Source organism: Polypterus senegalus, chromosome 4 (assembly GCF_016835505.1).
Source record: "Polypterus senegalus isolate Bchr_013 chromosome 4, ASM1683550v1, whole genome shotgun sequence".
NCBI classification, from domain to species: Eukaryota; Metazoa; Chordata; class Cladistia; order Polypteriformes; family Polypteridae; genus Polypterus; species Polypterus senegalus.
The window spans coordinates 144,007,724-144,032,521 of NC_053157.1; the positions used below are offsets into that span (position 1 = coordinate 144,007,724).

At 33.3% G+C, this 24,798-nt stretch overlaps 1 protein-coding gene across 2 annotated transcripts in view; it reads left to right on the plus strand.

The window, feature by feature from the left end:
- atp10d (ATPase phospholipid transporting 10D) overlaps positions 1–24,798 on the plus strand; it is a 79,774-nt gene that overhangs the window by 29,755 nt on the left and 25,221 nt on the right. For both annotated transcript variants that reach the window (XM_039751393.1, XM_039751392.1), the window contains 10 exons: positions 5,890–6,084; positions 8,348–8,552; positions 9,406–9,491; positions 11,372–11,478; positions 12,380–12,511; positions 15,132–15,259; positions 15,352–15,604; positions 16,863–17,083; positions 18,823–19,008; positions 19,380–19,998. In XM_039751393.1, coding sequence (XP_039607327.1) covers positions 5,890–6,084; positions 8,348–8,552; positions 9,406–9,491; positions 11,372–11,478; positions 12,380–12,511; positions 15,132–15,259; positions 15,352–15,604; positions 16,863–17,083; positions 18,823–19,008; positions 19,380–19,998 — 2,132 coding nt within the window. The remainder of the gene's footprint in view (positions 1–5,889; positions 6,085–8,347; positions 8,553–9,405; positions 9,492–11,371; positions 11,479–12,379; positions 12,512–15,131; positions 15,260–15,351; positions 15,605–16,862; positions 17,084–18,822; positions 19,009–19,379; positions 19,999–24,798) is intronic.

Below are 24,798 nucleotides of genomic sequence, written 5' to 3' on the forward strand. Positions count from 1 at the left end.
AATCTCTGTACTATCAATACCTTAAAAAAGCTGGTTCTGTTATATTTTTCAGAACCTTGATACTGAATTAGTAATGAAATATCAATTCTTGTGACATCCCTAGTTTTAAATATGTATTAGAAAAAAATGTAATGTTGTGTCATCATGAGCGTACATAATACAGTTAGGTTCATAAATGTTTGGAGAGTGACACAGTTTTCATAATTTTGGCTCTGTATGCCACAACAATGGATTTGAAATAAAGCAATCAATATGTGATTGAAGTATAGACTTTCAGCATTAAATTCGAGGGGTTAACAAAAATATTGTATATGAGGCATTTTTATACATGGTCCTCCTATTTTCAGGGGCTGAAAGTATTTGGACAAACTAGCATAATCATAAATATAATGATCATTTGCAATATTTGGTGGAAAATCCTTTAATACTCAACGACTGGCTGAAGTCTGGTGCATATGGCGATCTCTAAATGCTGGGTTTTCACTCTATTGATACTTTGCCAGGCCTATCAGTTTTTCAGCATTTGGCTGAATGTGAACAGATAGCATAGCCCTATACACTTCAGAATTCATCCTGGTACTTCTGCAAACAGTTGTATCATCAATAAACACTCATTTCTGACTTTGATTCTTAGCCATTCATGATCATGCTATAAAACTGCCTCCACCATGTTTCACAGATGATGTGGTCATGAGCTATTTCTTCTCTTCTCCATATTCTTCTGTTTCCAACATTCTGGTATATATTGATCTTAGTTTCCTTTGTTCAAAGAATATTGTTCTAGAATTGGACAGGCTTTTAAAAAATGTTTTCTAGCAAAGTCTAATCTGTCCTTCTATGCTTGAGGTTTACCAGTTGTTTGCACCATGTGGTAAAACCTTTTTTTTCTTTTTTTTTTTACTTTCATCAAGTCTTCTCTTAATTGTTGACTTTGGCAATGATAGGTCCACCTCCTGTAGAGTGTCCTTGATTTGGTTACATGTTGTGAAGGGGTTCTTCTTCATCAAGGACAAAATTCTGCAGTCGTCCAGCACAGTTGTCGTCTGTGGTTTTTCAGGTCTTCTTCGGTTGCTGAGTTCACTATTGTGTTCCTTCTTTTTAAGAATTTACCAAATGGTTGTTGTCACCACTCCTCATGTTTCTGCTCGCTCTCTCTCTCTCTCTCTCTCTCTATAAAGAGTTTGGAACAGCTTGTCAGTAATTTGAGCTCCTGGAAATGGCTGGCTATGCAGAAAAATATGTCATTCCTAAATGGCTCAATCGCTATTTTTAGTAAACCCATTAAATTAAAGCTCAAATCCATTGTAGCTGTGAAAAGAGCCAAATTATGAAAGTTGTGTCACTGTCCAAATACTTACGGACCTAAATGTTTAATGTAACACTCTGAGGCATCGCAGAGGAAGGACTGCTTGCTGCACGGACACAAGCAGCTGTTTAATAGTCTTTGAAAGAGAAGTTAATTGTCCCTTTAAGGAAGGACACTTATCAGGTTCTGCTGTTAAACTTGGGATGTGCCGCTGTTGCTCTTCCTGTTCTTCCTCAAGAGGGATTGCTGTCCTTATGAGCTTTCAAGCTACACTGGCCACTTTCATTCCTTTCCATCCACGTCTGGCCTACTGCACCGTTCATCACATCTTCTTTTAAGCTACTTTGGCACGCATGGCTCTGAACCATGGAGTCTCATCTGACTGTTCTCTCACAGGTCAAGTCTGTACAATATCAGCGCAATATAAAAGTTTTAACATTGATAAAACAAAAGTAGCCGGATGCCTACCGCAAATGCATTCTGCTGTCCATTATTATTCGTATAGCAGGCATTTTCTGCAGTATACACATGTTTATATAAACTCAATCATAGAAACAATGGTAATATCAGTTTTATGACATGTAGGCTGTTCACTACTTAATTGCATGCAAATGTTAAAATTTAACAATAGCAAGTTGAAGTATTTGTTGACTGAGCGCACATCTTTTGCCATTCTCCCCCTATGCAGCTCTTTAGTTTGTTTGTTGTCTAGATATGAGGACAGCCTTAGCCTCCCCACAGTTGTACTGGCATATGCTGCACTGCATCGGAAAGACAAGTAACAAAGGTGGCTTTCTGATACAACAACATTTATTTATATAGCATATTTTCATACAAAAAGTAGCTCAAAGTGCTTGTGTGCAAGTGATGTGCTCAATAGCGATAAAAAAATACATAAAGTTTGGTTGACAAATTTCTACTGGTATATCACACATTATTAGTTTGAATGTGGTGCTCATTATGGAAAGTCTGCAATTGGCAGGCAAATCTAGTAATAATTCACTGCACAGATTGAGGTTAAACAGGCTGTTTTCCTAATCACTCCTCTCCCAGTGTTTTCTTATTTCCCCATATTAGAGTAGAGTCCGTCTACGGAATATTTTCAAGCACCAAATTCAGTGTCTCCAAAAGGCCAAAATCGGGTCGATCTGAATTTTTGAAGGCCTGAGGTTTTATTGAGGTTTGTAACCTGATTTTGTGTGCTGAAAATGTTCATTAATGGCAAAAATTGGCAGAAATGCATGTTTCAGGCTGAGGGACATGATGGCACAGTAGTAGTGCTGCTCTGGGGTTTGCATCAGGTGTGTACCCTGGATGGAGTTTATATGTTCGTGTCTATGTGGCTTTCCTCTGGAAGCTCCTGTTTCCTTCCACAGTTCAAAGACCTGCAGCTTGGTTGAATTAGTGTTGCTAAATTGGCCCTAATTTGTGTGTGTGTGTGTGTGTTTACCCTGCAATGGACTGCCGTCCTTTTCCAGGGATTATTCTTGCCATGTGCCTTATGATTGCTGGGATAGACTTTGCCCTGGTTGAGTGGGTTAGGAAAATGGTTGGATGAATGCTCCAGACTTATTAATAAATGGACAGTGAAGCAAAATTATGTGATTTAAATCACAAAACAGAAATAATTTAAACTAAAATGAACCACTTGTATCATTGTATACTTACGAATTATAAGCCGTAGCTTCTATTGCTAAGCTAAACAGCCAGCTGCTGATTGAGATGCTTACCTGCAACATAGCATATTTGTGTGGCTATGTGTGCTGTTAGATCAGTTTGGGGACATATACATTCAATAACACAAAATTATTAAACATGGTCCATACTGTGCAGTACTAGTCTTCCTCGCTGTTAGATTTCTCCTGCAAATTATTTGCATTTCAGTTGGAAAAAAAAGAATAAGGTATTTTATGTCCTTGTTTGTGTTTGTGAAATTGCTGTAAGTTGAGAGTGTCATACCCCAAGACCCACCTATACTCTGAATAGTTGTTGAATGAATATACTATACTGTATTACATGCAAAAAACAAGTTTTCCTCTTTGAAACTTACCGTTACTTTGTGGTGAAAGTCTCATCCACCAAAACAAACTCCATCTGTATATCGTTTAGCTGGGTCTTGTATCTCCACAGCTTCTCCTGTGGGTCACCTATGCATGTCTTCAAGTGTGTCATGCTACTGATGTGATTTGAAATTGTACTTGCTAGGTGTATAGTTTTCTATAGCATTAGCTTATATTTTAATGGCACTACAAAATTTGTTGAAGACACAAAAATGCATTGCTGAAACATATTTTTCAATAATCTAAAATGTTCCAAAACATCCTTCTTCAGTGATGAAGGTATTATAATTAAGGGTCATCTTTAGCCATGGCAGGCACACATTTTTCTCTTATCTTCTGGTAAGGAATACAGGAGTATAAAACAGACCCTACAAGACTGTTAGATGTTTCTCACTCAACTACATTATATAACTATGGAACTTTTTTTGTATATGAGGTAGCATGTAAATAAACATTTTTGTAGTGCTGTGCATCTCAAGAGAAAACAAAAATTTACCTCTATTTCATTATTCATAATTCAAAAGAGAAATTAAAATATACATTACAAATGTACTTGAGGACATCAGTGTAAAAATGACTTTTAGTTACCCATTAAGGGAGAGTAAACCTCAAGTAATATACCATGTGATGTATAATTGTATTTTTTTTCAACTGTTGTATGTTTGTTCCTTGCTTTCAAATTAATACCAGCATATGCTTTGCTTAAAAGGTCATATCCAAGTTTAACTTCCTAAACCTTTGTTACTTACTATACTTTCTGTGGCGTTCAATTGCTATGAAATTAAGAATGGGGCTTTAAGTGAGTAACTATATCAACTGTGCCCAGTGGAGGATGGGTGACCAGCTGGCCTAGATAATTGTGACTTTCATAATGCTGAAAGCTGATTACCATCAGACCTAACTATTTGATTTACTTGCTTCTGTCTTTTGAACATAACTCTCCAGAGGTTTAATTTCTCCTATGGCCCGTCATAGGAGTTTTTTTTTTTTATTTTTTTTCTATCCTGTCCTCTGTGTCAACTGGTCAATTACAATCCGTAATCAAGAACTCCATCTACAGCCTAAATCATCCAAAACCGCTTTGGACTGTTTTATTTGCTTTTGTATCTTTTCATTAACTTTAATAACATCGAACTCTTTCTGCTCAGTGGGCTGCCATGTACATATGCCTGGGTAAAATGTAGCTATATACTATATATATTTTATATATATTAATTAGATCTGGTTGTTCTGTTGTCAACCTTAATATATAAATATTTTAAATAGAAAACCTTTTTGGAATAAAAGTTTTTTTTCTTTCCTTGCACTTTAATGGTTAAATTTTTGATAAAGAATACCTGGTTGATTTTATATTTATGATACTTACATTTATTAGAAATTATCATAATTTTAATTAATGAAAATAATCCAAGTAAATGTATATCTTTATGTTTGTTTGTGAGTTGCATTTAAATGTATGATAAGGTGCTATATAAATAGTTATCGTACAGTTCTGTTTTTATTTAACTAACCTTTTTTTTTATTTATAGTTTCCTATTTTGTTTCTGATCTTGCTTCACTCTTTGTTTCCATTGATGCAGTTAATCAATTTCACACCTCTCTCCTACAGTCTTAAACCAGTAGTGCAAGCAATAAAAAAAATATTTTGAAACAAACCACCTTCTGGCAATCATCTGTCCTGGCATCAAATTGTTTCATTTAAGCTTTAAACTTACAGGGGAAAAGTAAAAATAAAATGCTAAAACCCTGAATTAGCCATATTTTCACACAATATTTTGCTAAGTGTATTTTTTGCACAATTTTTATATTTAAAGCTGTAAAGTTCTGGTGTCTGTCTTATGTCACACACGTGCAAATAGGAGACAGCTAAAGGGCTTGAGTAATGATAATACCATTTCAGACCAGGTTGTGGCAGGGTGTGCTGACTGCCTTTCTCAGTTCCTTGCAGACCATTCCCAGGAAATCCTACCAGGTTCCAGGCGCCTTGGATGGCGTCACTTCCAGTTCCGGCGCTTTGGATGATGTCACTTCCAGTTCTGGCCATGGTGATGTCACTTCCTCTCCAGTCCTTTTAAACTTCCATCTTACCTCCAGTCTGGCAGTTCTGTTTTGAACTCAGTCTTGTGAACATCTCTGTTCCATTATTTTCAAACTTTTTGCAGCCAGGATATAATATAGGGTGGCTGCCCCAAACCTGTATAATGTCTGGAGAGTATTTTTTCTCACACATAGAAATTAAATTATTTTGTTTCTGTTGAGGATAACATATATATATATATATATATATATATATATATATATATATATATATATATATATATATATATATATATATATATATATATATATATATATATATATATATATATATATATATATACTGTGTATTTAGTCATATTTATTTAAAATCTTGTGCCCTGCTCAAGACATTTTTTGATAGATTACCTTTGTAATGTGGCAATACATCTTTGTCTTCACTTAAATTATAATTAATATAATATAGTATTCATTTTGCTTTTTTAGGGCAGCCAATCTTTATTTCCTTTTTATTGTGGTACTTAATTGGGTCCCTGTGGTGGAAGCTTTCCAGAAAGAAATCACAATGATTCCCCTTATTGTTGTTCTGACAATCATTGCAATTAAAGATGCACTTGAAGACTACAGAAGATACAAATTTGATAAGCAAATTAACAATATGACTACAAAAGTGTATAGGAGGTGAGTAAAATTAACATTCTCTCTAAATTTAAATAATGCATTAATTCATTATTTGTGGTTATTTTTCATCTAGGTATTGGATGCTTTCCTTAAATCTGTCTTTCCTGTTGTTTAGATGAACTTTCATTTGTAAGGTAGTTATGCAGATCAAGGCCAAATGAAGCAGTTTGGGTACTTTTTACACATTTCCTTCAAAGTTTTATGTTATCTTTGTCACATCTTTGAACACATCTTTCTCAATCAGCATCACGGTGGAGTCTGAAGGTACATTTCTTTTTGGGAGCCATAACTTGATTGTTTATTTTATATTAGTAATCTGCCAAATTTGAAAAGGCCTGAAATTTTAAGACTGCAGGCACTTTTAATCAGAATTTTTGGAGATAAAATTTAGCCAGATGGATCAGGTTTTTACTGCGGTTGTGTTTTATATAGTAAATTTTAGAAGTAAAAAAAAAGTAAACTAAGCTATTTAAACTAGTAGTCTAAATTTTGGAATTTTATTTTTTCATTGTACCCTCAATTATTTGGAGCACCTCTTTCTTACCATTAAAACCAACCCCACTTTATCAAGATAGAAACAATATTTGTTGCCAGATTTGGTCAGTTTTGGTTCAAAACCAGATACCCTACGCTACAAAGACAAAAAAGCATAATTTTAGGAACTAAAACATTTTCAGTAACTTGACAGCTTAAGGGTACAGTGTACACCTTTTATAATGGGAGTTGTAAATGTGTTTATTTTTATACAGTCACATTCTAAATCATGTACAAAGGCAATTTACCTTTTACCATCTGATCATTTAATTAAATGATTTTGATTGGCACTCAATAAATTTAACAGCTACTTATTTGCTGAAGACTTCTTGGTTTGTATACTTCAGTTATCATCGTGTTTCACAAGTCTTTATGTTGTATGCTTTAAGTTTAAATCACATTTGTTTTTGAAATTTGACCCCTTTTTTCAGTACTACAATCACCAAGTGGTGTCTTGAATTCTTTTGTTCTCTTTGTCTATGAGCTCATCATTCTGATATCGCATTCCTACAAGCCCACTCCCAAAAACATATTCTTTGGCTTCTTGGCATGCTGTTTTGATACAAAAAAAAAAAAAAATCAAGAAAATTGCTTTAGTATTTATTAGTAAAAGAAAAACATTAGTAAACTTTTTTTTTTTTTTTTTCTAGAAATTGTTTAAATATTTATAGCCATAATCACATATTTCTTTAGTTTTGCAAACATTTCATAGTGATAAGTCATTTAACCTTAATGAAACATTCTGGATCAGCAGTCAGACTAGATTATTGGCATCTTTATGGTCATGATGAACTGATTATAATACTGTCCACATCAGCAGCCTGCCCACCTTTAGGTACTAGTTGAGCAGGTCCAGCACCTAAAACAGCATACTGCATCTGTTTTGTTCCTTGTGCACTGGCACTACCTTTGCACAACATCATAAAAATGGTAAAGAAGTGGTCCTTAAGAGTAACATCCTAATACTTGGGTGACAGTACAGTACAGTGTTTTTTATATTTTAAAATATTACGTAATATTACATGGCAGTTTAATTTGGCAATTAATACAGTTGATTGCCTGTTCACGTGAATGAAGTTACAATTAAAATCATATTCCCATAGGCAAAATATATTGATCTGTTATACATAGTAAGAAAAATCCTTGACTCACTCCGACATAAGCTTTTTTTTTTTTTTAAACTTGTGGAAATAGATTTTTTTTTTCCAGTATACTCTGTAAGACCTGAATTTACTTAATTGTAGTAAATAAGACATATCAGTAAATTGTCTAAAGTTAGCTCTAGGGTGTCTTTGTAAGATGAGTTATTTAGTTTGTAATAGGGCTGTCAACCAGTAACTGAGAATAGGATGTGTTATAATTAATTTATTGTTTGAATGTATACAAATGTATGTAATTTTTTGGGTGCATAATGTATGTTGTCATGAGGTACATGCCTTTTTTTCACAACCGTTTTCACAATAAATTGTTAAAGTTCCATAGAGAAGAAACAATTTTGAACAAAATTCAGTTCTCATATGCCAAGAGAAATTTTTAAAGTATCTTTTTTTCATTTCAAAGATAGTGGGTTCCTTTGTGACGCTTCATTGCAATTCAGAACAGATAGTTAAAATGGTGGTGAGCTTTGAATAATAAATATAAGCCTCAAAGTATTCTCAGAAACACATAGGCATTAATATAGGAAGCAACAATGAAGTATTAAGGTAATCAAATTCTTTTTGTATTTTAGGAAACATCACATGTACATTGAAAGGTGCTGGAAGGATGTCCAAGTTGGGGATTTCATCAGACTCTCGTGTAATGAAATCATTCCAGCAGATATGGTGTTACTTTATAGCTCTGACCCAGATGGTATTTGTCATATTGAAACATCCAATCTAGATGGAGAAACAAACTTAAAACAAAGATATGTAGTGAAAGGATTTTCAGAGCAGGTAAGCATGTGCATAAAATCCTCGGGAACCCCATACCCCTTCTTCATAACCCCCATCTCCCTGCCGTTAACACCTAAGCAAAGAAAGGATTTCTGAATAATGTGCTTTGAACAGACATTGAGTTATTTGGCCACAGTACCAGAAGATATACTTGGTGAAAACTGAAGATAACATTTGAACAGATTAGCATGAAATGCAAAGTATAATGATGGAAATGTTCTGGTTTGTGTATGCTTTGCTGCATCAGGGCCTGGGAAACTCGCCATCATAGAAATCACCATGAATTCTTCATTCTGTCAAAGGTTGGTTGAGGGTAATGTGAGACCATCTGTCAGAAAAATGAAGCTCAAACAAAATTGGACCTTTCAACATGATAATGACCCTAAATGTACTAGTAAATCTACCAAGGAATGGCTGAAAAAAAGAAAGAGGATAGTGGGACAGCCAAGTCAAAACATAGATCAGAATCTCATCAAGACTCTGTGGGGAGATTTGAAATGAGCTATGCATGCAAGACACCCCTCAAAAATTCCACAATTGAAAGAAGTCTGCATAGAGGATTAGTAGACAATTATAGGAAATGCCTGTTTCCTGACAAAGGGGGCAATACCAGCTGTTAGAAAGAGCCTTCTTGCTTTCCCACAGACAGAAATGTTTTACTTGTTCATTTTTTAATGATGATTAAGTTTGTTTTCTTTATTTATATCATCTGCATCTATAGAAACAGTTAAAATGAAGACCATATCTTTGACAAGTTCAAATATGTTAAAAAAAACATTTCTGGGAGTGCACTTTTTTACATTGCACCTGTCTTAGAAAAAAAAAAGATGTCTGTAATGATTATTTTTTTCAGGACTTTGAAGTGAATCCTGAACAGTTTACTAGCAAAATTGAATGTGAAAGCCCCAACAATGACCTTACCAGATTTCGTGGGTTTATGTAAGTAGCCTAGCTGAATTTTTATAATGTGATGTTCTTGTCCTGTTGTCAATTTTTTCAGTTTTAATCAAGAATTTTTGATATGTTTATTGTATATGTAAAATTAACTTTTGGCAGAAATGCTTGTCTTTAACTTTTTTTTGTTCATCATGCTGTCTATGAAGGTGTATATTGTGAACAGCACATTACAGTAAATGTTGCCAGTGAATTTAATTTTTCATTTAGAAAAACTACCATTCATTTTCCTAAATTACATCTGCTTTTCTTTGTTTTATTGAACTAAAATACTGGAGTGTAGGATTAAAGTTGGTGTGGCATTTGGTGTGTGCTTCACTGTCATTCATGAGAGGACTTTTCCAGAAAAGGTTTATTTAAAAATATTTTAGCAAAAATACTTTTGTTTGAGACATTGTGAGCATAGGCATGGATATTTGGTATTTGGATTATATAACAAGTAATCAGATTTTTTGCATGGATGGTTTGATATTGTTTAGTATTGTTCAATTTGGGTCCTCATTGAAGCCCATTTTATCATGAATTTGTTTTCTGTGTTCTGCATGAAAACATGAGATTAAAAAAATTCCTGACAGTGTTTAAATAGAGCAAATTCATTAGGAAGGAAACTATATAATCTAAGTGGTTCTTGCTTTTAGTGATTATTGTATTATTTTGTGAGGTGAGTGTGGTCTTTGGTTATATTTGCTAGATGTTTCTTGACCAATGGTGTATACAGAACATCAAGAGTGGGTATCTATCTACTTTAATGCCATTAATCAATTTTTTCTGTTCAAATGAGAAGCTGTAGTTTGTTTTGAGTGAGTAGCTATGCACTGCCATACCAGGCAGTTAAGAAGAAAGTGAGTATGCTTTCAATGACTGTTGTATAAAACTGAACTAGTACTGATTTGGACAGTTTAAACGTTTTGTTTTAGCAGAGGAAAACATACAGTGCTGAGCTTTTTTTAAAAGAGAAGTTTTAGTACAGACTGAGTAAGAGTGGTACTAAGAAATTTTGCAAAGCAAGTAATGGTAGTCATACTGCATTGTAAACAGCTCTTTATTAAATGTGATCTAACCACAGTAGGTGGTCAGTTTATTGAGCACAAAAACTTTCTCCATTTAATTGAGAGCTAAATCAGTAATGGCATCATTTATAGATTTTGCTGTAGGAGGTACCTGTAGGTCTGTGTACAATTAAGACAGAGAGAACATTTAAGTGACTTGTGGCTAACCAGTGAAGTGGGCATTGGAGACCCAGACATAAATATCCTAAAAATTACACCACTGGTAGATTTTTCAGTTACAATAATAAATCAAGTGTATTAGAATGATGAAATCACTCAAAACAGATCCAGCTAATAGCAGCCATGTCATCTGGTACTTAAAGTGGCAAAAGGAAAGCTTATTTAACTTTTTTTAGTGTAAATCAGTTCAGTGGTGTTTTTAGAGGCATACCCAAGCACTCAACTTGTTATACTGTGTAATGACAGCGGAAAATTAGAAAAACATCTCTTCTGGTAAATTCCAATTTGTGCCAGATTGCTCTATGGGTTTGGCCAATATGGTCTAAAAATTCCAGGAGTACAATGCATGCTGGTAGTGAATGGAAGAGATCAGCCAACCCTAAAGTGCCACCTCATTCCCCCTACTCATTCAAACCATCACCACAACATAATTTACCTAACATAATTTAGTCTATTTAAAGGGCAAGTTTCTGTTTTGTGTGGAATGTATCAGGTTGGTGCATGTACAGAGACCATTGGTCATGAGCAAGGTTGACTTGCTGTGACTCAAAAAAGTTTACTTATCCAAACTTTTATAAACATGAAAATATCTTTATAGAATTAAACGTGTATCTTCTTTATTTAATTTTCTAATAGGGAACATAACAATAGAGATCGTGTTGGCCTTCATAAAGAAAACCTACTTTTACGTGGATGCACTGTAAAGAATACTGAGACAGTTGTTGGCATTGTTGTCTATGCAGGTATGTATGAGTTCAAATTATATATTTTTGAGTTCATAAATTTAGGCCAAATTATAGCTTTAAAATAACCTTAAACATGCCTTTTTGTGATGTATGTAGAAAGCATACAAAAGAACAGTTCTTTATAAAAAAAAAAAATCAACTATGCATTCTAATTGATTCTGACAATATCAAATCCTTATCTGACACAGATTATATTGTGTGAATAAGTGCGAAATAAACAGCTATAACTTTTTCAACTCTCTTGTATTTTAGCTTATTCCCAGCTTATTAGAATGAGATTTATAAGCAGATGTTTACTTGTATAATGGTTTTATTGGCATGTACATTTCTAGTTTTGTAAAAGACCCTTAAGTGACATAAAAATGGTTCTAAAGAACTTCCATTTCTGAGGTTAATTTTAAGATTTCTTTGAACTGATAATTGTGTTTGTATCTTCTTGAAAATTGATCATAGTCAAATAAACTTTTTATGGAGGAACAATAACTACTACATTGCTTGTAGTAATTGTGGTATTGCTTGTACATATTTAAATTCATGCTTGATAAAGTTTGCAAATCTATTTGGATGGTGTATGTATTTCTTTTCATAAAAGTTCTGATAATTTATTGCAGTTTTATTGCTTATAAGAACAAATGATAATCTCAGTGATTTAAATCATAAACAGTGTATCATAACCATATAGTATTCTTAATTTCATATATCTATGAATTGATCTTCATTACATATTATACTGTTTTTATGAATGGTCTACAGACCATTAAATTTGTTTATCCTACAATATATTGGTGAATGACAAATGCATAATTTTAAATAAAAATAAACTTTCCCTGACTTGGCTGAATTAGGGCAGCAATAATAAAAATTATAATTCATGATGTACTTATCTTTTTTTATAAAGGGCATGAGACGAAAGCAATGCTGAACAATACTGGACCACGTTATAAGCGAAGCAAATTGGAAAGGAGGCTAAATGGAGATATACTATGGAGTGTTGTTCTGCTTCTGTTGATGTGCTTGACCACTGCTATTGGTAAAACTGTAACACAGATAAATATTGACATCTGTCTTTAATAGATGTACCTTTTACTTATGTATTCTGTTGTACAGTATACAAAAACGTTGCAAGGCATGATCAATAAGCCTTTGTGTAGAACTTGCAGTGTAGGTGAGTTTTGTTCACATTTATATGTTAACTTTATTGTTACAGCTTCAGTCAATTTTATTTTTAGTAATTCACATACAATATAATAAATAGCTCTAGGATCATACAATAAATAAATAGCATTTCACTTGTAGTGTTATGGTCTCTTTTCAATAAACAATAAACCAAAAACAACTGTACACTATCTTCAGGAATGTTAATCTGGGCTGGGGTGGTGGGATAGAACAATAAATAAATAATATCTTGAAAGTTTTATATTATTTGAATGAGCAGTTGTGTGACGGTATTAATGTAAAACAACATAAATATAAAATTTTGGATGTGGAAGGAAAATTTCCACAAGAAGACTGCAACTGTGCACTGTAATGAGACCTGGCAAGATCATAATGCTTACATGGTGCATATTACTTTAAATAAGCCTGTGATAAACAACTGTTTATTTCTGCTCTTTGTAGTTTTCAGTTTATTGCCAGCATGTTTCACTGGGCTTCATAAGCAACTATTCGCATACATTATGCTTTAATTAAACTGCAGACTTTTATAACCTTAAACCTTAGAACCTTAATTCAAATGAGTCCGAAGAACTTTCATATTGAGCTAGCAATTTTCATTACAGATCCAGTGTCCTAATTAGTATCACACTAAAAAAATGCTTAGAATTACAATGTCAATGCTTCCTTTGCAATTTGAAAATTGTAATTGCAGTGACAAAAAATATGCATTTGCAAACATTATTATTTGTTCCAAAACTCCTGCAAAATGGAGATTCTAAAGGTGCTGTAATGAAAGAACTAGCAACAGAGAAGCCTACATAAGTCTATGTAATGCAGTGTTTTTCTACTATTAGATTTTTTTTTAGTTTACTTTTTGATTTTACTTATGTAGTTTTTCTAGGTTTTGATTTTCTATATTTAGCATTTGTTTTAGTTCTTTTTTTTTGTTAGTAGCAGATATAGAGATGACTGTTTTTCTATATACATAATGCATTTTTACAAGTACAGTATACTATGAATATCTGTTATAGCAACATCTCAGATCATTCACTTAATAAGCAACATGCATAACCTGGGGAGATCCCTACGAACCTAATCTAGGAGGTTGTAATTTAACACCACACATAGAATGAATAGACTTTGACAATTGAGAGTGTTTAATGACAAACTTTTAATATCCAGCTATACAACAATATGTAAAGTTACACACAATCGGGCCACATACACATTGGGAGAACATGCAAATGCCATACAGACACTAACAGTTAACAATCAAACCTGAGCTCATGACACTATGTAATAATTAATACAGCTTCTTTTTCAGTGTTTTATGCAGCACCTTTCAAATGCTCAAAGTGCTTTACATATAGCCAAAGGAATACAAAGAAAAGCAAAGTCATAAAAAATAATACAAGTTTTCTACAATTACATGTAGAGACATAAATTTAGATGTTTCAGTCACCCACAGTGAAAAGGAACAATAATTAGGATAAGAACAGTTTTACAGCCAAGCACTGGACTATATTGTAGTTGAGTTCAGATCCATCAATTTCAGTCTGACCTCCAAAGTGTTGCAAAGTAAACAGACCAGACAAAGTTACTTTACTAAAGTTCATGTCATATTAGAGATGCAAACTCCTCAAATTGTTGTTTTTTTTTTTTTTTTTGGTTTTTAATAACTTATCAAGATGGCCGTCTACAATGAATCAGTTAGTTCTAGTACTGTACCACTGATGAGTCATATATTAAGCATGACAATGTTGGACAAAGAAAGTTTGCTACTTGCAAATCCAATGGCAGAATTTATTTCAATAGATCAAGTAAGCAGGATGGAGTAATTCAGAATTAACAGTGCTGATGAGCTCCCAAGTCCAGCACGTAATGTTAAAAAATTAAATTAAATTGCTGAAATTCTTACCTCTTTTGACAAATAAAGATAATTTTTTTCAGTCTACATACTGATTGAATTTGAAGCATGGGGTGGCCATTTGATCCTCCGTGACAAATCCTCCATGACTCAAACTTTAAAATTATTTAGCTGTATTTTCCAAAGTAATGTGTGGCATGTTTTAAATGTAAATTAAAAAAAAATAATATTTTAATTAAAATCCACAGAATAAATAATTGACAAGTGGTGAGACTTTGGTATTTGTTCTCGTTTAGAGAAGGGAGAACTAACTGATAGATGAAATTTTGACCAATGAAATCCACAAAATCAGATGCCAGCAAGGATAACTTGCACATGCACACAAATCAATGCATATTCCTAACCAAATTTACGACTATTCAGTTTTATATAACATTTATTAAATGTACTGGCAACTGCACACTCAAATATACATATACACAAAGACTAGTGTTTATATTAGTGTGGTGAAAATTAAAATTACAAAATCTAAAACTTAGTTTAGATTCTAATGGCAGATAGTGACTGAGAAGTGTATTCATTATGTTTTTGGCTAAAATCTTAATACTTTATATATTTTGCTTTTTAGGCCATGGCCTCTGGCTGAATAACTTTGCAGAGACCCCTCTTTTTTTTGTGCCAGAACCTAATGGAGAGCACATATCACCACCTTTGGCAGGGTTTTACATGTTTTGGACAATGATCATTGTTTTGCAGGTAGCATTTATATTCAGCAATCTTCAAGAAACTTTATTCCACCATTTCATCAGAATTTTTGTATTAACTTTATTTTGGTATGTATCTTTTAGGTGCTAATACCAATATCGCTTTATGTTTCAATCGAAATTGTAAAACTGGGGCAGATTTTCTTCATTCAGAATGACCTTGATTTATACAATGAAAAACTGGACAGTACTATTCAGTGTCGTGCTCTTAACATTACAGAAGACCTTGGTCAGATCCAGTACATATTTTCAGACAAAACTGGAACACTTACTGAGAACAAAATGGTTTTCCTACGGTGTAGCATAGCTGGTGTGGAGTACTCCCATGAGGACAATGGTAGGTTTAAAGAAATTTCTTGAAAAGATTTCCCATTGTTTACACAGCTTCCAGCAATGTGACCAAATATATTGACTAGATGCACTTACTGTCTATAGCAACTTTATTTTTAAGAAGAACACTTATTTCACATGATGTGATGAACATCACAGTTGTAGGAGTAAAGAAAACTTTGAAAGAAAAACAAAAAATGTCCAAAGGCAGAATTTGTGAATGACCAGTGATTAAGTTTACAGAATAAGTCTTTAGTTTCAAAACAGAATTTGACTTGGAAACCAGGGTCAAAGGCGCACACAATGTAGTACAAACAAAATAATGCCTATAAATAGTTTAGCACAAGTTGATCCAATATATTAGTTATTTATTTATGGTTTAGTCTTTCATCTGCACACTCAAAAAAATTCCATCTATTTAATTTTGATGGTAAAATGCATAATCCTTTCACAAGGATTTCAGAATAAGGAAATATTTACATATATTAAATATGTTTATGTGTGTGTGTGTATGTGTGTGTGTATATATAATATATATATACTATAATATGTGTATGTATCACACACTCTCAATCATCCTTCAACCTGTTAATTCGAGCATAATGTGAAAAACTACAAAAATAAAAAAAGTACCAGTGAAAATGTATAACTGGAGTATATTTCTCTTTAATACAGTTATCCCCAACAATCCTGCACATTTACTTATCTATCACACTTTTTTCTGTAAATAAATCAACGGAGTTGTTCCACTTTGCACAATACAGAGTCAGTCACTAAGTTTAGAAAACGAGTCACACATATTAAAAAACATCGCTAACACAGTAATAAAAGGGCTGTACAATGACAGATGGTGAAGTATAGAAGCAGTAGCTAAAAACCTAAAACATACATGCTCATAGTTCTTAACTATGTATTTTTTTGCAGTAATTGTACAGAGACTTATGAAACCTTTAATTTGGAAATCTGGGGTTTCTTGGGAAGACATATTACAGCTATATTTTTGTTTTGGAAAATTATGAAAAAGGAGTGAATGCATTAAAATATGTATACATGTAATTTAAGCTTTCACTAAAGATACTTAAGCTAAAAAACATTTAACTTTTAATTTGATGCTTTGACATCTGCATTAATATGTAATTTTTTGTTTAGGATATTTTTATGTGTCAAAGAAAATTAAAACATTAGCCCTTTAACATGAACATTGCCAAATGTTGTGAACAATCTAACATTTTTGATCATTACCTTGGTTATCTTTCATATTTTAGCTAAAAGACTGGAGTTGTATCAGGATGTTGATTCTGAAGATATGAAATACCAACCCCAAATATCTCCAAGTCCTCAATCTGCCCTAAATGTAGAAAGTAAGTTCCAACATGACAATCAAAATTGTACCTCTACGAATATACATAAAAGTGGCGACAGCCAAGAAGGACTGAAAAAACAAGACATTCATTGTTTGCGACAAGTAGCTTTCAGCAGCAAAATGGTCAGTAATCATTTTTTAATACCTCTGTCAATATTTATGCAGGCATGGCATTCTGTGTAGATAGATACTGTATATACATTGATGAATAATTTGAAAATATGCATTTTTTTTATTTTACAGGTAATGCCTAATTATTTTTTTGATTGTTTCAAAATGGTGGCTGCACTTATTCTTTTTTTTTTTTTTAGCTGCAAAGAGTTAATAAAAACACAGAAACAAATCTTAAAAGGAATACTCCACCCAAAATGTTTTTTATAGGTTAACCTACTACATGTGTTTGTAGTGATGACCAAGAAAAAAATTTTATTGTCATTTTCATGGAGAGCAGAGATATAAATAAATAAATAAATGTTTGTGATGTAATGCAAGCCAATGGTGAACAATGCTGTTCAGAGGTGAATGACATGAAAATGTTCATTTATGGGGGGGGATCTTCAGTTAGTCCTGTTACTGCCTAATCCACATGTCAGTTATCCAGTTGTTTGTTCACAACATGCAAAACGCATGTATATTTTGTTAAAATATTGTTAAATATATACATCTGGAAAAAGTTGTGCACATGATGAATGGGAAATGCAGTTCACATAGGATTAAGTTTTTGAATTGAAGACATCTCAATGAGTGGGAGAGGTAAATCTTCAATTCATAAACTCAAAACTATGTTGTAAGTTGCGTGTGCTAGTTATCATGTGCATCGATTTTTCCGGAAGTACCTGTTTAACAATATTTTAGCAAAAAATACATGTTTTGCATGTTGTGCTGAAATGGCTGGATAACTGAAATGTGCAACATGCAACACAAGTAGCATATATATATATATATATATATATGAAAGATATTAGAACATCTTTTTGAGTGGAATATTCCTTTAAAAAAATTGTCTTTTGTAATAGACTAGCATTCAGTACATATATGGTCGACTGGTGACTTTCATATTTTACTGCCAGCTTATATAGAGAGATGTTTATTGGAAGGGATGATGCAATTATATTGTTCTTACTGGGTACATTGCTGGTCATATTTTTTTGAGATTTTACCATGACAACCAAACTAAAGTTTAACACGTGCATCTGTTTTTGGGTATGGATCCACATGGATTACAACAGTTAAGCTGCTGAATTTAAAATGAATTTATAAGAGTGTTAATAAGTTGGATAGTCTTTAATTTATTTATGCTTCAAATCCTATAAAGGGCAACTATCAATCTTTAATTTTACAAGATTATGTGTGGCTGGATGTTTAAGCACATTCTGACTAATGTAGGATTCGCTCTGTAAATGGCCCTATAAATCCTGCACAGGACATACTTAAGAGTTTATACAGTGTGTTCGTGTCCTGGTGATGTGGAAAGAAAGTGAAATATGCAGAAAAGACAAATATGTGAAAACTCCACAGAGGCGGGTATGTAAGCTGGGGTGTGAACAGTGTGTCCAAGAGCTGTGAGACAGCAGAGTAACCACCCCTTCAATACAATTGTAATGTTGTTTATGTATGTATTGAACTGAATTGTGAGCAAGACTTGAAAAATAAGAATCTTATGATGTGCAGTTATGGAGTTTGTTTTTACTATGTTTGAAAGTTTGTGGTGGGAGTGCTGAATTTTCTTTTGTTTATTTATTTTTCACTGTATTGCAAATAAGATATACAAGGTATCTGGTATTTTAGCCATGATCGTTTTATTTTAACAAATGCAAATACACTATCTTAAGTTTATAACGGAATATGTTTTGTTTAATCAGGAGAAAGAGGTGGTACCTGATCCTCACCTTTTGAAGAAATTTGAACTTTTGTCATCTCAAAATCGTTCTTTAAATGGTTTTATTGGCAGTAATTCACATGAAATTGCATATATTATGGATTTCTTTCTTGCTTTAGCAATTTGCAACACAGTTGTGGTGTCCTCTCCCACAGAGCCAAGACAAAAGGTATGTTCATGTTTCTTTAAATATGTAATTTGGAAGAGAAATATTTTGCATACAGTATATTGTTAAGCAAATTAAATATTTAATTTTCCTCTAGCTTCTACATAATAATTAAAGCTATTATTAAAGCTACTATGTAACCATCTTCTGTATATTCTATTTATTTTGTTTTGCTCAAAATAAATTATGCATTTTAACATTCTGAATTTGTCTTTTAATTGTTTTATCTTTTCATTGGATGAGAATGTCAGAGTCTGACAAAAAGTATATCAGTATAAGAACATTCAATAATAACAGCGACTAAAATTAAGACAGACTCTGTTATGTTGTGTGCAGTTCAGTTACACATTGATCATATCGCTTCCTATTTTCAGGCTGGAATTCCATGTGTAGGCCAAACTCCACTTAAATCTTTTGAGGAAATCAAGCAACTCTTCCAAAAGTTTTCAGTCCAGCGGTTCAGCTCCCCTTTACCCAACTTAAATGACAAACCTTCACCCTCTGGAAGCTCTAGTAGACTTAACATTTTTAACAAAATGAGGACCTCAACACCTACTGTTGTTGAAGAACAGGAATCAACTTCTGAATCTGAAAAAATCAATTTTGAAAAAGAAAATAAATCTTCATGTCAAGAGAAATCTCAGCAAGAGATGAGAAGTGTTGATGCTACTTTTTCCTTTAGTATAGACCCTCATTGTGGTATTCCTGTCCCTGGTGAACTGAATTACGAAGCTGAGAGCCCAGATGAAGCTGCTTTAGTTCATGCTGCTAGAGCATACAAATGCACTTTACGTTTCAGGACCCCTGAACATCTGACAGTAGATTTATTCTCTGTGGAAAGTTTGACCTTTCAACTATTACACATTCTGCCTTTTGATTCAGTGAGAAAAAGAATGTCTGTAGTGGTGCGACATCCATACACCAACCAAATTATTGTTTACACTAAGGGTGCTGATTCAGTTATCATGGATCTACTGGACGGATCATCAAAAGGTATCACTTTTAATTATTATTGCCACAGGAGAAATGCAAAACTTCTTGTGTGTATTTTATTTATTTATTTACTTTTTCTTTTCTAAATTTTTGAAAAGAAATATATAAATAAGTTAAAAAACAGTACCTCAAAAAAGTTTTAAGGGTTACAGCAAAAAGGCTTTAAAAGTGTCTAAAGATGGTGCTGACCTAATATAAAAGGGTAGACTATTCCAAAACGTTAGTCAGTCTGATAACTTAATTGGAGACAATAGTACTCATGGCTAAAAACAACAGGAATGCAATTTTAAGTGGAGTGGGAGGTTTGAACATTTTCTAATTCTGTCATTAATAAAGTTATTCATAAGTGACATGACAAATGAAAACTGAAATTCAATTAATTACTGTTCTTTGGGTGTAGGGGATTGGTTGCCACAGGAATATGATTCCCATTATTTGAATATGAATGTTGCAGTGAACTGCCTTAAACAACCCAACAATGGTGATATGCTTTTTTTTTCTTCATTTGTCATTTGGCCCATGGACAAGTGTTTGTTCCCCGTGATATGACTATATTCTTGCAGAAAGTGACATTTACATTCATTAATGTGCTGTTTTGGAAGTTGGACAGGCAGGGCTGGCTCTAGCCTTTTTTGCTACCCTAGACAGAACTCTAAATAGTGCCGCCCATTGTATGACCCTCTCTGATACAAGTTTTATAGATGTATAAATGTAGGATTATTGCAGTGTAACCTATTGATACAGTATTTACAGTATTACCTATATAACATTGTTTATAATTTGGTAGTTTAAATGGATTAAAATCTGATACTTTTTTCACATTCATGTATATATTTTATAGGTATATATTTGTTTAGATGAAATTTCACCATTCTTAATAAATGATTCCAAAGTAAACTAGCAGATATTAGGTAAATGAATATAATTTTGACTTTTTGCAACAGTCTTTATATACAAAGTGTCAGAAAACAATATATAAATATAACAATTTAATAATAAAGGAGTTAATTGTTTGATAGTTCCATTTTACAAAGAGAATACAGTACTATTTTTATGAAGTAAATATGTTTAAAGTTCTTTACTAGTATAAAAAATACACTCTTTTTGCAAAATATGTTTTTCTAATCCATTGTTTCAACCAATTCACTTTTTACTGGTAAGGTTACCAAGAATTATATACATTATAAGGACACACACACACATATTAGTGCCTGCAGCAATTGTGTTATTTTGCAATAATTATTACATTACTTTGCAAAAGAATTGCTTTATTTATAAAATATATTGCCTGCTGTGCTCAGTATCATTGACATCTAGTGAGTGAGAGTTTAAGCACTTAACATTAGAACGTTAGGAATACTTTTGATGAGAACAGGCCATTTAACCCAACAAAGCTCAATCCTATTTATTTAATTCCCCAAAAAAACATAATCAAGCCGAGTTTAGAATATCCCTAGAGTCATACTGTCCACCACTTTTCTAGGTAAAACACTCTGTGTGTCTATAGAGCTCTGCATGAAGACAAACTTCCTAACATTTGTGCAAAGTTTGCAAGTCTCCAATTGTGCCCCTGTATTCTTGTTGATCTCATTTCAAATTAACAGGCTCGATCCACTGTACTAATACCTTTAATAGTTTTAAAGACTTCAATTATGTCACCTCTTACTGACTGGTTTCTTAAACTGAAAAGATTCGACTCCTCCTTCAGTCTTTTCTCATAACTCCAATCCTGCCACCTTGACACCAGCCTGATTGCTCTTCTTGTACCTTTTCTGTCTTTTTTTTTTTTTTATAACCTGGACACCAACAAGGCATACAATACTCCACATGAGCCACCACTAGTACATTTAAGCTTCAGTATTACCTCCTTTTAGTCTTACTCTACGTAGTGTGCTGTATAACCTAATATTCTTTTAGCCTTCTTAAAGGCTTTTGAGCACTGACTGGAAGTTGATAGTTACCTTCAAGTTTCAGACCAGACTATTATGAATTCAAATCTAACATTTGTACTTCCTATAAAAATTCATCTGCCACAAATCTGCCCAAACCTGTATGCTTTCCAAGTCCATCTGTAATAATTCAATGGATTCTAGATTATCTGACAAGTTTGGTATCATCTGCAGACTTATCCAGCCTATTGTTTATATTCCTGTCCAGATCATTTATGTATATTATCAATAGCTGTGGCTTTAGCATTGGCCCCTGAGGGACAGCAACCTTGCACAGTTCTATTAAGGTTCCTCTTAACTATAACCTCGGCTTCCTGTGTTTTGCCAGTTTTCCACCCATCTACACACTACACCCTGAGTTCCCACTTGTTTTAGTTTAGCACCTGATCTCTCATGTAGGACCTTATATAATGCTTTCTAAAAATAAAGATAAATAATATATATACCACTCTGATCATATACGTTTGTCGCTTCCTCTTAAAATTCTAGCGCATTAATAAAGCATATCCTCCCCTGTCTGACCCGTACTGTTTCTTCCCTAAAACTCCTCTTCTTGCCATGTGTTGCTCAATCTTCTCATTAATAATTCCTTCCATTAATTCACCTGTGATGCAAGTTAAGCTTAGAAGCCTGTAGATACTTGGATCTGCCCAATCACCCTTTTTATATAATGGTATATTTGCCATTTTCCAGTCCTATGGGATTTTCCCAGTGCAGTGACTTCCTAAAAATATGTATCAAGGGTTTATATATGTATTCACTAATCTCATTAAGCACTCAAGGGTAAATGTTAACAGGTCCTGGTGACTTGTTAGAGTTCAGCCAATTTGCTCTAATCAGTACTTCTCTCTCTACGATTTCTCTACGACACCTCCGTAGTAGTTTCTGTTGCCACTTCCTCACAAATTAAAATTTAATAAAAAATACAAGTTTGAATCATTTGCCATTTCAATGGCTGTATATCTTAATTCATTCTTATCATTTCTGATACACTTCACCACATCCTTCCTACAATAGTGAAAGAATCTCTTCAGACCATCTTTTGCCTTATTTGTTAATATTTCTCTCCATTTTCCTTTTAGCTTCCTTAATATCCTTCTTAATGTTTGTCCTTGTGCTCTAATATCTCCCCACTGTTTGCATTGGAGTTATTAGTCTTATACACTTATCCCTTTTTAGATTTTGCTGCATCTGTTCAAAAGGTACCCTATTAAACTTAACAGTTTTAGTTTTTTACATCTATGCTCTACCAAAACAATGAGAATTGTATTATATTGTGGTTACCTTAATGATTCAGCTAGGCATGCAGCACCCTTGTTGGTGCTTCAACATACTATTTAAAACAAAAAAAAAAGTCACTGATTATGTCTAAAAATTCCTTCCCCTGTACTCCACTATTTGCAAGGTTAGCCCAATTAATATTTGAGTAATTAAAGTCCCCTAAAACTATGTATAATATCCCAATCAAAACTTGTCATTTTAATATTATTAACACTAGAATTTCCAGAGCTTCCGAAAAAACTCCGATCTGTCCCACCTTAAATCGCCTCTCACCTCTCCGTCAGCATCTTTTGTCCTTTAAATGTGTTGATAAGCAGCAAGCAGTCTGCTATCACATCCCCCACCGGCGCACAGTTTTCTCAGCTCAAGTCTGTTTACCTGCGTGTGAGTTGCTTGGAGTTGTATAGAGTGAGAAGTCAAGCAAAATCACACCGTTTATAAATACTATATCGTTATTTGGAACACATGCATTTCATGTGTGTTCCGTGTCTAAAACGATCTATGTAAACACATCGTTAAAGAAACGTTTTTCATGTTTTAGTAACAATTGACAAAATGTAGATATAAAGTTTATAATATGTGAAGCCTGAAGTCCAAATATCAAAGAAACACTTTCACAAAAGGTACAAATATAACAGAACAAGTGTGCTTTTATTCAAAAATATAACTGCAGAAAAACACCATGCGTTAGGATGCGGCATTGACACGCATTTACTACGACTGCTTCGGTGGCACAACAGGATCAACTGTTGCCTGGTGATCAAAACTTCACGGGTCTGATCCCCGACGAGTCCGTTTTGAGAAGTCAGCTGCTTTTATTCTAACCATTTTAGAATAAAAACATACATTTGATTTTTGTCTGTAACAGCCAGTGTAAATGTATGATACTTGTAAAGGTTAGCTTTGTTCTTTTTTTTTATTTTATTCCATTTTATTCTCAGTCGCGTTCACGATCCTACCCTACGCCCCCCCTCCCCATCTGACACTGCTGTTTTCACATAAAGATGTGCATTCTTGTACCAATGCTTGTAAACTGAAGTGTCTGCATGCACTTTTCGTGGCATTACACGTGTATTTTTTGAGCATGCCCATGTCGGTCAAACACAGGAAGCTCTGTAATGTACTTGTGACTTTCTTTTTTCTATAGTTATAGTCTTGAATGAAGACATCAACATTTATATGTTACTTACATAAAAGCCAGATCAAATGTTATTTATTTGGATTTATTTACTTACTTTCTACAGAGTGCAGAGCTATGGTGCGTCTTTATGTGAAAACAGCAGTGTCAGATGGGGAGGGGGGGTAGGGTAGAATCGTGAACGCGACGGAGAGAATGAAACTGAACAAAAAAAACCAAAAAGACAAAGCTACTGACCTATGTTATTTTCATTCCCATCTTTGTTATTTAGACAGGTTTCTGTTATTGCTATATCATAATTATGCTCAGTTTCATACAGTTCAGCTCACTTGTTTTATTTCTGATATTTCTAGCATTATACAAGCAATTTTAATATGTTATATATTTTACTTTTGTAGTTTAACTTTAAACTTTAAAATACAGTAGAATTTA